General features: G+C 42.7%; 1 protein-coding gene across 1 annotated transcript; it reads left to right on the top strand.

Moving 5' to 3' along the window:
• Positions 1-2,958: 2,958 nt before the first annotated feature.
• On the top strand, positions 2,959-14,463 carry LOC142947910 (1-phosphatidylinositol 4,5-bisphosphate phosphodiesterase zeta-1-like). The gene is made up of 11 exons (XM_076089781.1): positions 2,959-3,148; positions 4,762-4,963; positions 6,444-6,588; positions 6,850-7,002; positions 8,198-8,392; positions 8,583-8,742; positions 9,699-9,815; positions 11,212-11,384; positions 13,035-13,161; positions 13,997-14,146; positions 14,381-14,463. The coding sequence occupies exons 1-11, from the start codon at positions 2,959-2,961 to the stop codon at positions 14,461-14,463; spliced, it is 1,695 nt and encodes a 564-aa protein (XP_075945896.1).
• The last annotated feature ends 423 nt before the right edge of the window (positions 14,464-14,886 follow it).

The following is a 14,886-nucleotide window of genomic DNA, read 5'->3' as shown; positions in this document are numbered from 1 at the left end:
CAACAGGCCAATGAATACCAAATGAGCCAGAGGAAATCCAGCTGGGAATACACTGTCAAAAGGAAACGTGGTCTGCCCCCCACCTCCTAATTCAAGTACAGAGTCACATGTCAAACCAGCGCACAAGTCTCAGCTCTTCTCATCTTAATCATCTGAGCCGGTGCGGTTTTGACTCTGCCTTGCCACAGCATTAAACGTGATTAAAGACAAAACCGTGATGTCTGAGCATCACAATGTGATACGAAGTGATCTGATTTTCCCACAATGAGCAGCAGTGACGGTGTGCCTGCAGCGTGAGGGTGCATCCGAGCTCCACACGTGTAATGTCCACACACACACACACACACACACACACACACACACACACACGTACGGACTGCTGATCTTTTATTTACCATCGACCCTCCAATATGCACAGATGCACACACTAGCACGGAAGCAAAAACCGACAGCTACATACACAAGCATACTCTGCTTCCAGATGAGTCCAACTAACCGACCGTGGAGAGGGAGGTGCAGTGATGCAGAGACGGGGGCCATATACAGGATTCATGTTCACTGCCTGGGAATTATCACATCAAACTCGTATGCCCAATGGTTCTGACAGGCCCAAGGCCGAGCCATTACAGCCTAGTGCAGACAGGAATGACTCTGCTGGACTACGACTGGGCAATGACTATTGTTGTGCACCAGTGATTCACAACACACCAATAACATTCAGATTTACACAGACAACCAGGGAGGAAGTTCCTGTCAAACTTGCTAAAACAACCAACACAGAATCAGTGGAAATGTTCTCTAAGCGTCACTGACTGTTGCATAGATGAGTTTTCATGATGCGTTCACACTTTCGTCCACTGTGGTTTTGACATTTTTGAGATGGTGGACTTTACTCCATGAAGTTAGTACCATTGAAATCAATCTCTGGTGCTCCGTACAGACATTTATTTGCATGATTTAGTCAGACAGCATCTCAGTGCAGACTTTTGAGATGCTTTACCATGCTGGAAGCATTTGTTACTAAATCACTTGGCAAAATAAAGAGCACTCAAAGAGCTCATACATCCACATAATGATTGTTTTAATATTTAATTAGTTTTAACGTGGATTTTAATTAAAATAGTAATCCTGATTGGCCAATGGTGGCCCAGATTCTTGGAGAATAACTTATTATTAAGTTATTAAGTTATTGTAATTTATGTCAAATAGACCACATCTGACAACAATAATATTATAAATGAATCAGAGAATCAACAAAGATGCTAACAGGTCTACAAGGCTATATGCTGAGGCACATTTGGTGCTTTGTAGCAGCATGCTAACATGCTCACAGTGACAGCGTTAACAAGCTAATCAGGTGTAATGTTTAGCATAGTCACCATCATGATTTAGCATGTTAGCATGCTTACATTTGCTAACCAGCACTAAAATCAAAGTGCAGCTGAGGGTGTTGGAATTGTACCAAGTTTGGTAGGGATGGGATGTTTTTTATAAAACAAAACAAAAACCGCTTGTTCAAAATGGCAGTTTACACTTTGCAGTTGGTGAATTATGAGCCAAAATTTATACAAAATTTGTTTTGAAACGTAAGGCAAACACCGTTTACTTTTAAGTCCCCTTTGAGAACAATCAAACAGGACTAAAAACACAACCTCCACAGTGGTAACAATAATTAAATAATTAGACTTCTGTGCATATTTCAGCACTGTGTTATGCTGTGTGAATGTTTTGTAACTATGGCAACAACTTTGTGTACTTCCCCAGAAACCTGCTGAAAAATCACAGTTTGGATCGATTTTATACCGGATGTCTTGTTCCTAAATATCTATACTACAGGGACCCAGAGACCATCAATATCTGAGGTAGGCTGCTGTTTACACTGTATCTCATTGAGTTTCCAGGAAATACTTGACTCATTCCCACTGGAGTTGCATCTATCTATAGTTATAGTTATCTATCTGTGTAATATGCTAGCTGATTCGCTCCTCATTGACAATGGTTGAATATTGGTATAGTAAATGTGGGATTCAAGTTTATCCATGTCTTTATGTCAGATTTGGTGACTTTTCTTGAGTTAATAGCCAATTATTAGACATAATACAGTGCTTTAAATGGGATCTTCTGGTTTAGAAACAGTTGCTGCAACGGCATAAAATGTTAATGAAAATGATAGCAGAGCTGGTTGCTTTATGCTGCTCACGCTGAGGCGACAGATGCAACGGGGGGCCGGCCCACTGCAGGGTACCCAGTGACAACACTGGCACAGGCATATGTCTGAGAGACGAAAGGTATGGAGGGAGACACACACACACACACACACACACACACACACACACACACAGCTAGGAAAAGTCACAGACACTTTGGTCTCACTGACTGAGAGGAATGACAAGGAGAGGAGAGGGATTAAAATGAGAAAGTCACACAGAGTTCCCTTCGTATTTGATAGATGTAAGATGCACAAAGGAGAGGAGGATGCTGTGTGAGAGGATGGGAGAACTTTGTGCAGAGTGAAAGACCCTGACTTCTCTTTTATTCTCTCTCATGCTGAGTTTGAAAAAGTAGTATTTCAACAGTGAGCTCAGGTAAAAGCGGGGATACATCTCCGAGTTGACATTTTATTCACTCTTTCCTGTATATTTTTAGAGAGCAAGTGATGTGCTGTGTCTTTGAAAGTGTTTGAAATATCTACAAGATGACAACGTAAAGAATAATCTGAAGCACTACGCTTTGAAAGGACCTAAATTCAACGCTTTCTTCCTTCTAACACTATCATGACGGATATTCAGCCTCGCAGACATACACAAGCCTTTGATAAATTATTGGTAGCCACATTCTCTTCCCAGAATTGCATGTTGATTTTATACAAGTTGGAAGTTTCACAGAGAAACTTAAGACTAACTTCCCAGGATTGGCGACAAGGGCTTAAGAGGCTATAATGATTGTGTGCAGGGCAGGATGGAGAAAGGCAAGGCCCCTTGTCCCAGGGAAGCTCAAGTCCAGCGTCTATTCCTGTCCTACGCCTCGGGGCAGACCATTTTGCCTGCCAGCGCCATCGTCAGGTTCCTCAACTTCGAACAGGTGGAGCTCACAGCCAATGAAGAGACGGCAGAGAGATTGATTGCTACGTATGAGATTGAAGAGACAGGTAAGTGAAGAGAGAGCTGTGCACCATGTCAGGCTGCTTGCTGCTCATTACTATGGGTAAAGAAAACCCTCTTACTCTTTAAGGACTAATCACGTAATTATGCTAATTTGGTTAAAACAGAAGTCAAGGCTTTAGCTCCGGTGGTCCCAGGCTGACAAAGTGAGTGCTCTAAGGCAGGGGGGTTGAATTGACAGAAGGAAAATATAAGAGTAAGGCACGTCAGCGGACTAATTGACCAGATGTTGTCTAGGGCTCAGTGTGCAGCCTCACAAACAGCAAAACACAAGACAGGGAAAACACAAGACTGACAACTAGTCCGTCCTCACTTTACTTTCACTTCATGGTATAGTCTTTGAGTAAGCGAGGCTTCTGAAGAGCAGTTTTCAGCTTTTCTAACACCTGTACTGTAGCAGAATTACTCTGCATACTATTTACCTGAGCAACTAAATTACCTGAATAGAGAGGAGGTTGTTTTCTTTTAATAGCAGCATAACTTGCAGAAACAAAACTGCTGAATGTAAAAGCAGCTTCACAAGGTTTAATCTCTAGGTTTAGCACATCTCTAGCAGTGAGGACAAAACACACCTTTTCCACAGCAGACATTTTGACTTGTCGTAGAGGAAACGGCACAGGGGAAAGAAATGTTGTTAACGATGGAGCAGTACCATCAAGTGTCCCAGTTAGCTGTGACAGGGAGCCAACATTAACAAGACCAGGACTCTGGATGTAGCTCACCTAAATGGAATGCAGTTGTTTTTAATGTCATCAATTACACCTGTGCTTTTCCAAACTGTCTGACTTGAAAAATAAGGTCGATTTTAAGATCATTGATTGGATGTTTCTTACAGTAGTGTTCCCTGGGAGTTGAAGTTTACTTCTCTCCTCTGGTTTGTGTGTACGCAGTCTTACACCTTTGACTTTTTAATCAAAGAACTAGTTTCATTTAGGTTGCTCATCTTTGGGACTGATTATTCAGTTGGACTAGTTTTATAACCCCACACTAAGTCTAGCCTACTTATTGTGTTTTTAAATGTCACTTTCATCTTGACTTGATCCTTAATGTAATATTAGTGATGATAGTAACACAGTAGCCTCTACGAAGTAGCTATATTTTGTTGGAGCAAGTTAAAGGTGGTCACTATAATAACATCATAGCTGTTGGATGAATTGCAGTGACATTTTGCCCAAAAGATGAATTCCAATGATTTAGGTAATCCCCTGACTTTTCACCTGGCATCATCAGGTTGGTTAATGACCAAATTAATGCCAGCAAAACTGATGACAATTCAAACACCCTCAGCTGTGATTTGTTTAGTGCTTATTAGCAAATGTTGTCATGCTAACATGCTAAGCTAAAATATCTGCTAAACATAGCATGCTCATTGGTAGGGAACAATAGGATGCAGCCTCACAGAGCCACTAGCATGATTCTGGGCTCTGAGCCTCGATTCACTGGAGTTGTTTTAACTTTTTAACATGAGGAAAAGAGCGTTTGCTTGAGTTGGCTAGTGTAGTCCACTCTTTAAACTTTTTTGTTTTGCACTTGGTAGAATAGCCAATGCTGATTTTGAGTGTCACTGACAGTGTTACTCTGCTCCTTCTTCCTCTTCCAGCCAGAGAAAGTAGGTCCATGACATTTGGGGGTTTCATGAGGTACATGGAGTCCAAACACTGCTGCGCGTTCAACCAGGCCCACACGTCTGTTTACCAAAACATGGACCAGCCTCTCACCAATTACTTCATCTCGTCATCACACAACACCTACCTGACCGGAGATCAGCTAATAGGAAAGAGCCACCTGAATGCCTATATTTGGTAAGTACAGTGAAAACAGTACAGCTTGTGGTCTTCTTCATGATGCAGCGCTTCAGAAAAACACCCCACTTCCAAGGAAACAATTCCCCACATGACTGAATTGCACAGACATAGGTGTAATTACACTTGCAAATTAACCAACATCAACGTATCCGCTGAATCTTTATATCTAATTAATCTGCTATTTAACGTGGGTCAGGAAAACCCAGATAAGGCCAATTTAAACATCATTTAAATTGGTCACCCCTCAATACACTTTGACCTTCTCTCTAAAGTCTCTTCCCCAGACCTATATGTGTGTGTTGTCAGGATTCTCTCATTTCATTGACCCACTCGTGTGCTGAGGCACAGGGAATTTGCTGTGGTCCCTTTATGGGACCATGAAAGTGATTACAAAAGGGGTTGATGGCAGCAGAAGGGATGTATTTATGGTCTCTGTGAATGTGCTGAGAACCCTGGCCGGCTGGTAGAGGGGAATCCTCCAAACCAGCAGCCTGGAAGCTCTGGTTTATGTAGATAATGGATGAATCATATAGAAAGAAGAGCAAAGTGTCAGGAGTAAAAGGTGGGTTTTTAGAAATACTTACATGGGAACTTAGCATCAACGTAACACATTGATAGTGCCCACTTGAAAAAACTGTGTGACATTATTGTCTGCTTGTGTCCTGGTTGCAAAGAGGTGGTAAAGGAAATGTTTGGGAAATACACTTATTTGCTTTCTTTATGAAAGTTGATATGGGAGCTAGAATCTGGCCATTGTTAGCTTAGCTCAGCATTTAAATACTCATGTCTGTGCATGAAAAATGGAGCTAGAGTCAGGTCATTGTTAGCTTAGCTTAGCATAGAAACACTCATGTCTGTGCATGAAGGCCATTGTTAGCTTAGCTTAGCATAGAAACACTCATGTCTGTGCATGAAGGATGGAGCTAGAGTCAGGCCATTGTTAGCTTAGCTTAGCATATAAACACTCATGTCTGTGCATGATGGATGGAGCTAGAATCAGGCTATTGTTAGGTTGCAAGAAAATATATAATTGCCCCACCCCACGTTTTCACAACCAAAACAACAGAATAAAAAAAGCAATATCTTATAACACCAAGACACGTTCTGTACTATATATATCTGACCATATTTGATTTGATAAAGAAAGCACAAGTGGAAATGTAACAGCACCATTTGAGGAGCAGATCAGATTCACTGAGGTAGAAGAAGCATTTGGATTAAATTAGTAGAATGCTATGTTTTCTATAAATCATTCACATGTATTACATACATTAGACTGTATATAATACACAGTAATGTGTCAATTGTATGGGAGTGGTTATGATGGCTTGAACTCAGTTTGTGTGTCAACGCTTCACTTCTAATTTCTCATGCAGCACATTATAAGCGCTTATCGTAGCCCTGCCACAGCTCAGTGTGTGTGCATGTGTCTCTGTCTGCCTGCATGTGGTCATCTGTGTGTCTTTCTGCGGCACAGTGCTCTGAAAGAAGGCTGTCGCTGTATCGAGATTGACTGCTGGGATGGGCCAGATATGGAGCCCATAGTCCACCATGGCTACACCCTAACCACGAAGTTACTATTCAAGGACGTCATCGCCACTGTGGAGCAACATGCCTTCGAGGTAAAAGCTTGTAGTGTGTTACGTGACATATTCTAGAGTAGTGTTCGCTCCTGCCTCCTTAGCCGCCAGGAGTCCCTACTTAGCTGCATTTGCTCTAATTAATAGCATCTCTGATCGTATATGATTTAGGCCATTATCTGTGATGTGCCGAGAGAATTTAGAGCCTGCAGAGAGAGAGAGAGCAGTAGATCCAGGATGATGATAATTGCTGGAAATAGAGTTTAAATCATGATTATTTTTGATGTGATTATTTCTTGACAGGTGTCTGCTTACCCGGTGATCCTGTCAATTGAAAACCATTGCTCCAAGGAGCAACAGGAGGTCATGGCCAAGTGGCTCATCTCGATCCTGGGGGAAAAGCTGCTGAGATCTCCCTTGGATCAGCCAACCACTGGGGACCTCCCTAGCCCAAATGTAAGACTCAGAAAAGAAAGATTTTGACTGTCTGAGTGGTGCATCAGAACCAGGATCTGTGTTTAATGTTAGAGCTGCCGGTGCAGGCAGAGGCACGACAGTGTTTGTATATGTATAAATCCTCATCGGCTGTCATTGCAAAGCAAAACAAGGAGGAAATGAGACCTTTCGGTCGTCACAGAAGGCCTCATTAGTCTCTTTCTGAGGCTTCCTGTGCCTCTCTCCTCCACTGGGACACAGGGGTAACTGGACGCCTGCATTTGCAAGCCTCTTTAATCTCTCAGAGATTCGCAAAATCAAATGTGATGCGGTTGATCCTGAGAAGTGCCCATCCTTTTAAGCATGCTGAGGCACTTGAGCTGATTGTTCGTTTAGATTACCCTGTTTGGGTTCTGATTTCTCCAATGAAAGCGCTGCATAGACCCTCGACTGAGCGACTGGCCTGAGAGACGCTGGCACCGTCTCTACATTCTATTGAAAATGACGAGGAGGATGAAGGCTTTTTCTCTGAGAGTGGATGGATGTGTGCTGTCTCGCTGGAGTTTCTTGCTGCCTCAGACTTCTTACTGCTTTGGAATTTATGGCAAGAAATGAGATATGTTTTATCTTGAGTGTGCATATAAGATTTTCTTCCCCATATCGTTCTTTATCTTTATGACTCAGGAAGCGGGGGCTTAGATAGGAGCCTCAGCACTAATGGTTTCATCTTGACTATTAACCCCCAGCAACTTGAATACTGAATGCGTTCATGTGTCACACCCATGCAGCTTCACACCCAAGTTACCATCCAATTACGAAAGTGTAACCACTATGCAATCTTTAAAAACTGTTCATTACCTTATACTCCACTCTGACCCTTTAGATCAAAGGCTTCGAATCAGTTCTTACTCTTTTTTTACCGTAAACATGGACACATTTTAATCCTAAATTACAGCGAGAGACGCAAAGCGTCTGATCTAGCTCTCCAGACTGTATAGTTTTGTGCAACAGCGAGGAAAAATGAAAGAGTGCTGTGCCAAAGGAAGCCATGAAGCTTATAATTACTGTAGTATTACTTAAATACTACATACGACTCAGAGTTTGCTTGACTGATGCAACTGTGTGATGGTGAATGTAGGTGCCATGATGAAGAAGGTACCTTTGCATTTATTCATGTGTGAATTCATGCATGTTTGTGCATTTGTGGGGATACCAGGACCTGAAGTATAAGATCCTGGTCAAAAATAAAAAACTAAAGGCTGAAGGCGCAGCAGGGACAGAGGCAGAGGAGAACACAGATGAGGGCGAGGATGAGGATGAGGATGATGATGAGGATGAGGAGGAGGAGGAAGAGGATCGTCAAAACAAGGCAAAGTTCTGGTCTCCCAGAAAGGCGAGGTCAAAGAAGAAAGTAAGTCAGTTAGATTTAGGAGCAGATTTCTATACTGTTTGGAGATTCTGTACAGATATAGTTGAATGTACGCTGCAAGATGATGGGACAGGAAGGTGAAGCTTTGCTCTTTGGAATTTCAACAGCATTTGTTGCTATTTGGTGAACACTCTTTTTGGTTTGTCTTTCTCTCCACCCTAAATGTAATAAGCATAGGAAGAAGGTGGCGGTGGCAGAGGCTCTATCTGACCTGGTTGTGTACACAAGGTCTGTGAAGTTCATCAGCTTCAGACATTCAAAGGACAAGCAGGACTTCAAAGAGAACACATCCGTGGCAGAGAAGAAAGCTCGCAAGCTAGCCAAAGCCTCTGGTAAAATGTTATGTATGGATAGTTGAAACTGTGGGAAGAGATTGCAGATGATTGCAGATATCACAAAATCTAATTCTGATGAGCCCAGCAGATTCGCATGATTTATAATCACACTGATCTCAAAGGACAAGTCTCAGTAGGTCCTCGTTGGACGAGAAATGCAATCACATCTTGTGCCATAAACCTCCATAATAGCGAAAGCATATTGAACATGACATATACGACATAGGGGAGTACTTTATAGGGAATAAAGCACAACAGCACAGGTCCAGAAATGTGCCAGAAGTGGAAAGAGCCCACAGAAGTTTAAATCAACTGATAATCAGTTAAACTGTCATCGCGCTTCTGGGCGGCAGTATATTGAAGAAACAGTGATGTAGCGAAATGAAATCGGAGGAGTGACACTTTCCAGACACACAGCTACATTATGAGCTTGTTGCCTCGGCTGTATAGTCTCGACTATACTGTAAAAAGTGTGTCGGCCCTTGTTGTCCTCAGACCCTGCAGGGAAACTACACAGCAATGGCACGAGTCCACACAGACTGAAGCTGTGAGCCTTTTTGTAGTCTATCCAGAATAAAGATAATTATCCAGGCTTCATAAGGTGATCACGACAAACAGTTCACCTTTTCAGGTGTTAGACTAACATACCATAGAAATTGGTGAATCTTCCCTATAGGATCCTATTTTAGGTAATATTTTTGAATAAAAGCAACTCATCAGTAAAAAACATTCGGGAACATTGAAATCTGACACTATTAAAAAGTGACCGCGTCCCTGCAGGTAAACCCAAATATTTTTCTTGATCACTGCATCAAACAGACACTGAGTTAGACTAAAATGTACAGCATCACAACCATGACATCTGTGAAGTTTGAATCAGTGGACTTTCTGATTAATCAGTGTGAGTCAGAGGAGACATGTGACCTGTGAGTGTTGTGCGTCCTCTCACTCAGGGGCAGATTTTGTTCAGCACACGCAGAAGTTCCTCAGCAGGATTTACCCAGCGGGCACGAGGACGACTTCCACCAACTACAACCCTCAGGAGTTTTGGAACGTCGGCTCACAGCTCGGTGAGTCAGAGAGGGCGAGTATACGCCTGTCTGTGCGCTCGCGCGCACACACACACACACACACACACACACACACACACACACACACACACACACACACTTATTTAGGCACAGGAATCTGAAATAATATTTCAATTTTGGTCAAAACACCAATTCAGAAAAAGACATGAAGTCTTCTCTGGTTTTCTTGTGTCAGCAGTTCTCGGCACACACTGAACAACCACCACAATCCATTACAAGCTTTTGAAATGGAGAGAAATGCAATTCGGAAACTGAAATTGTCAAACTTCAGAGGGAACAACCTGGCCAAGTGTCCTGTCGATTAGCAGTGAAAAGAACATTTCATTCCAGTCCACAGCCTGACCACCTCATCGGTGATTTCCCCGGAGCAAGTCCTCTCCTGGTCCTTATCACACATTTTCTAAATCGAGTTGCACCCCCCCCCCCCCCCCCCCAAATGTGTTTTTCTCTCTCTTTTTTAACCACATCCCTGTCTGGGTCAGAGATTATACATTTTTTTCGTTTTCACTTCTTAGTCCAGCATGAGCATTGGGCTTGGCTCCATATCACTATACCGTTGCTCCGGAGAGTAACTATTCTTCAAAAAAAACATTCATAAGCTTTACATCGTCACGCCTCCCGGCAATACGTGAACATAAAGTCACGACCCTGATCTGTCTGGCTCCGTCACTTCGTCTGTCTTTGCACATCCGTCTCCATCGCTCAGTCGGCCAGCCACTGACTCTGACACGAAGCCCTGCCGATGGCTGAGCAGATTGTCTATGTGCTTCGGTGGCAGCTGTGCAGATGGTGAGCGGCACTTTTCACAGTTGCAGGGGACTGCGGTAAAAAAGCAGCAGCCTGGAAGGATCAATTACAGTTAGATGAGCAGAACATGGGACCCTGTGACATACACATATATTAAAAGAAGCAGAAAGATGCATTGCAGTGTGTTGGTTAGGACAAAATGAAAGGTGTTTTGCATTATTGGTCCCCGTTATTGCAGACCCTGACACATCCTTTGTCTGACAATCTATTCATATGTCTGAAATGTAACTGAAAACATGATATATGCAGCACACATGCCAACAAAGAGCTTTGCACTGCAGAAATCCCACTACAGGTGCATTTATTGCACTGTTGAATGTGTCCCTGATGCAATGTACGCAATTGTTGGGAAAAATTCCAAGTCAATATATAATTTAGCTCCCTCCTGCAGAATGAACATGATGCATTAGAACACAGAAGGTATGCAGGAGATCATCTCATGCTGCCCGTTTTATTTGAACAAGCTTTCGGCATTCGCAATTTTGTTCTTGTAAAAAAAAAAAAATGTTGTCACAGCTATAGCTCCTCATTTTCATTGTTCCAAACATTGTCCCGCGGTGTGTTGCAGTGGCTCTCAATTTCCAAACTCGGGACTTGCCTATGGACCTTAATAATGGCCGTTTCCAGGACAACGGGGGCTGTGGATACGTCCTGAAGCCGGCGGTGCTCGTGTCCAGTCAGAGGAGCTTTGATCCCAGCTGCAGCCAGCGCAGCGTCAAACCCACAACCCTGATGCTCAAGGTACAGTTCAGGACCACTGAACGCTGAATAATCCACTCAGGGTGGATTTATGGATTAAGGTGTAATGTTACAGGGCTGTGTGTGTGCTTTATGTGCATGCATGAGTTTGTCTATGCCTCACAATATACAGGTTGTGTAGAAGATCTTACTCTTAGCCTCCAGATACATGCTTTCCTGCCAGATGCTGTGAACCAACAACAACATAAATCTCCCTGAGATAGTCTCCGTTTAATTAGATTACCTCCTTCAGAAAGTAAAGGGAAAGGAGACGGGTGATCCAATGTAATTAGACCCGGATGCGATTAATGAATCCTTTTATTTTCCATTCTTTTGTTAGCGGACACTTGTAATGTACTGCATCCAAGTCACACGGCAAAAGATGAATGAAGCTGTAGAGAACGGTCACATCTTTCCCATCAGGACGACTGTCACACACTCACTCTTCTAAGTCCAATTACAGAGATACAAGAGTTTCCTCTTATGTAGAACATAATGATGGGACTCGAGAGAGATATCGTAGGCTTTGTACTGCAAAGACAATATGTGGAATTGCCTGGGATCACATGGGACTCACTGCAGAGGAGGTAGACGAGGGAACATCTTACTCTCTCATCTTAGTCTTATGAACAGCAATGAATCATTTAAACTGACTGCATATGTGTTTATGTTTTTCAAAAAGACTCAGTCGTGGATTATTTCCTAAATTAAGCTCAGTCAGTATTGCAGCTGTTCTAAATGTCACCTGTTACACCGGCTATATCCTTTGCTTTAAAGCCCTATAATACAGTATTTAATTCTACTATAAGTCTTGTTTTTTGCTGTTGTCTGATGAAGGAAATGAATCTTGATCAGACAATAGTTCATGAGGATGGATGAGCACATCAGACATTGTCTTCTAAAGGAGGATGCACACACACACACACACACAGTACACCATCCGAGCACAGTGCATGAAATATAAATGTGGTGCGCTCCGTTTTTTTGGGTGCCCCGGGAGACACCCTACCTATATTTATTCACATCACCATTCTGTATTATTTGATCACTTCAGGGAAAATCCTGCAATCTTGACTCAGCTCTCAACTCAGCGGAAATAGGAGTCACGAGTAGTGTAACTCAGACAGGGTTGAGTTTTCAATCTTTAAATTATTCATCTGCTCAGAAAAACAATATTTCCCCTTGAGCTCTCATGAGTCTATTTAGCATAAAACTGTCAACTACTAGCAATGGTTTGTTTTTCAATAGAGAATCTTGCAAACTCCAAACTGTTCTATACGTACGGACCATTGTTACAGTGAATGAGCATAATGCAGGGCGTGCAGTAGCATGACTTTATCAAGGAAAGACACTGTAATTTTGGGCCGGACACTGTAAAGCTCCATCAGTGCCAAGCGGTGCATGTCGTGATAAGTACATGCAGGTTTGTCTTTGATCAGAGCTGGGGAAGGGACGGCTCAGTGTGAGAGGAGTGCAGATAAGCCTGCCTCTCTCCAGACTAGTGTAATTACAGCCCTCTCCCCCTCTCTTCTTTTCTCTACTCTTACTGGCTCTCCGGTTTTCTCTTCTCTTTTATATTTCCTGTTATCAATTACGTTCTCATACACTCCCTTTGTGACCATCAGAAATGCATCTCTGTGTGTCTATCTGCAGGTGATTGGTGCATCCAACCTTCCCCTTTCCAGGAGTGGCAAAGCTCTGGACTCCTTTGTCAGAGTGGAGATTCATGGGATTGCATCTGACTCGTGCAGAAATAACACACATATTGTCAAAAACAACTGTAAGTACTACAAGACCAATTGCATGTGGCCTTGTTCTCGAGATAAAGCTTGACTGGCCCACAGCTAACTTTTACTTTAATCATTCCAAGATGTATTTTGTCAGAGTTAACTGAGCAGTTTAACTTTCAATTTTCTAGAAACTAAGAATTACAGAAAACATGAAATTCTGAGATCCTATCCGAAGCTCAAATGAGTTGTGTGGGCATCGTGGGCCAACAGTCCTGGAGGGTACAGAACACTTATGCATAGGCATAAATCATAAAATCATTTCACGCTATGAAACCGATAAGGTCACTGGTGAATACAAAGTAATGTGGACTTAGAAGGAAATTTGGATGCAACAGAGGAACATGAGAAAATTGTTTGGAATCAGAAATGGATTGAAAACTGCAGCAGAGGTGAGTCTTTAGTTATCTACGTGTGCTCTCTTCATTTGTCGCTGTAGAATTGCAAACAAATGGCACTTCATGTCATGCGTCATGTCATCCTGATAGGGATGCTGCTGTGGATCGGATAATCATTTATTTACTCGATCGATGTCAGTTGTCGGTCAGCTCAACACTTTGGTCCAGACTGACTCGGAGACATTCAGTCCCCTCCAGGATGAATTGTAATAACTTTGTAAATTGTCTGACTTTTCCTCTAGTTCTGGTGCCACCACCAGGTCAGATTCTTTGTGTAATAGAAAGAAAGAAACCCTGCAGTATCAGCTTTTCAAAACAAGCTGAACACAACACTGATCATCCTGTAAAGATGACAACACCTTTTGACAAACAGTTGCCTATTAACACATCCACTTAAGACTTAATTAATTAAATCTAATTACCATTACAGCTCTGAGTCCTCACTGGAATACTACCATGAAGTTCAGCATCAGTGTCCCCGAGCTCTGCCTCATCCGCCTCTGTGTCCGTCAGCAGACCGGCTTCTTCAGCAGCGATTTTGTGGGCCAGTACACCCTGCCCTTCACCAGCCTGAAGAAAGGTGAGCCACAGAGGGGGGGGGGGGGGGGGGGGGTTGGGAGTCAGACAAAGAGCTAAATTACATCAGGTGACATTGTGCGACCATCGTTGTATTTCCCTTCATAGACAGTGTCAGCATTACTGAAGGTCGGTCTCTGCTCTGTGCTCGAGTTTCATGGAAATGCTTCTGCGTATCTTGTAATTAGCGGCTATACATACATTTCTTTTCACGCCCCCCTTCCTTTTCCACCTGCAGGCTACCGCTGGGTGCCTCTCCGATTCCGAGACAGATGCAGCCTGGATCCAGCCTCCCTCTTCGTCTTTGTTTGGCATGAATAAAAACAGCTCTCTATATGTCTGAAGGACATAAAAACCTGGATGACCTGCAACTTCCTAATGTTAAACTCAGACAAAACTGAAGTTATTCTACTAGGCCCAGAACACCTCCGAAATCAATTATCTAATGATAAAGTTTCTCTAGATGGCATTGCCCTCACATCCAGCAGCACCGTAAAGAATCTCGGAGTTATCTTTGATCAGGATTTGTCTCTCCCAGATAAAACAAACTTCAAGGACTGCCTTTTTTCATCTACGTAACATTTCAAAAATCAGGCACATCTCGTTTCAAAGTGATGCAGAAAAATAAGTTCATGTGTAGACTAGATTACTGCAATTCCTTATTATCAAGCTGCTCAAATAAGTCTCTTAAATCTCTCCAGTTGATCCAGAATGCTGCAGCCCGTGTACTAACAAAAAAAGAGA

The sequence above is a fragment of the Anarhichas minor genome, unplaced genomic scaffold (assembly GCF_050575085.1).
Source record: "Anarhichas minor isolate MPS153535 unplaced genomic scaffold, ASM5057508v1 ptg000011l, whole genome shotgun sequence".
NCBI classification, from domain to species: Eukaryota; Metazoa; Chordata; class Actinopteri; order Perciformes; family Anarhichadidae; genus Anarhichas; species Anarhichas minor.
The sequence above is the reverse complement of the archived record's forward strand: the minus strand, read 5'-3'. Positions and strand labels throughout refer to the sequence as shown.

Excerpts from the sequence above, each read along its gene's own strand:
- LOC142947910 (XM_076089781.1), top strand. The coding sequence starts at position 2,959 with ATGGAGAAAGGCAAGGCCCCTTGTCCCAGGGAAGCTCAAGTCCAGCGT. Across the intron at positions 4,964-6,443 it reads CACCTGAATGCCTATATTTG|TGCTCTGAAAGAAGGCTGTC; the intron begins GTAAGTACAGTG and ends TCTGCGGCACAG. Across the intron at positions 13,162-13,996 it reads ACATATTGTCAAAAACAACT|CTCTGAGTCCTCACTGGAAT; the intron begins GTAAGTACTACA and ends TTACCATTACAG.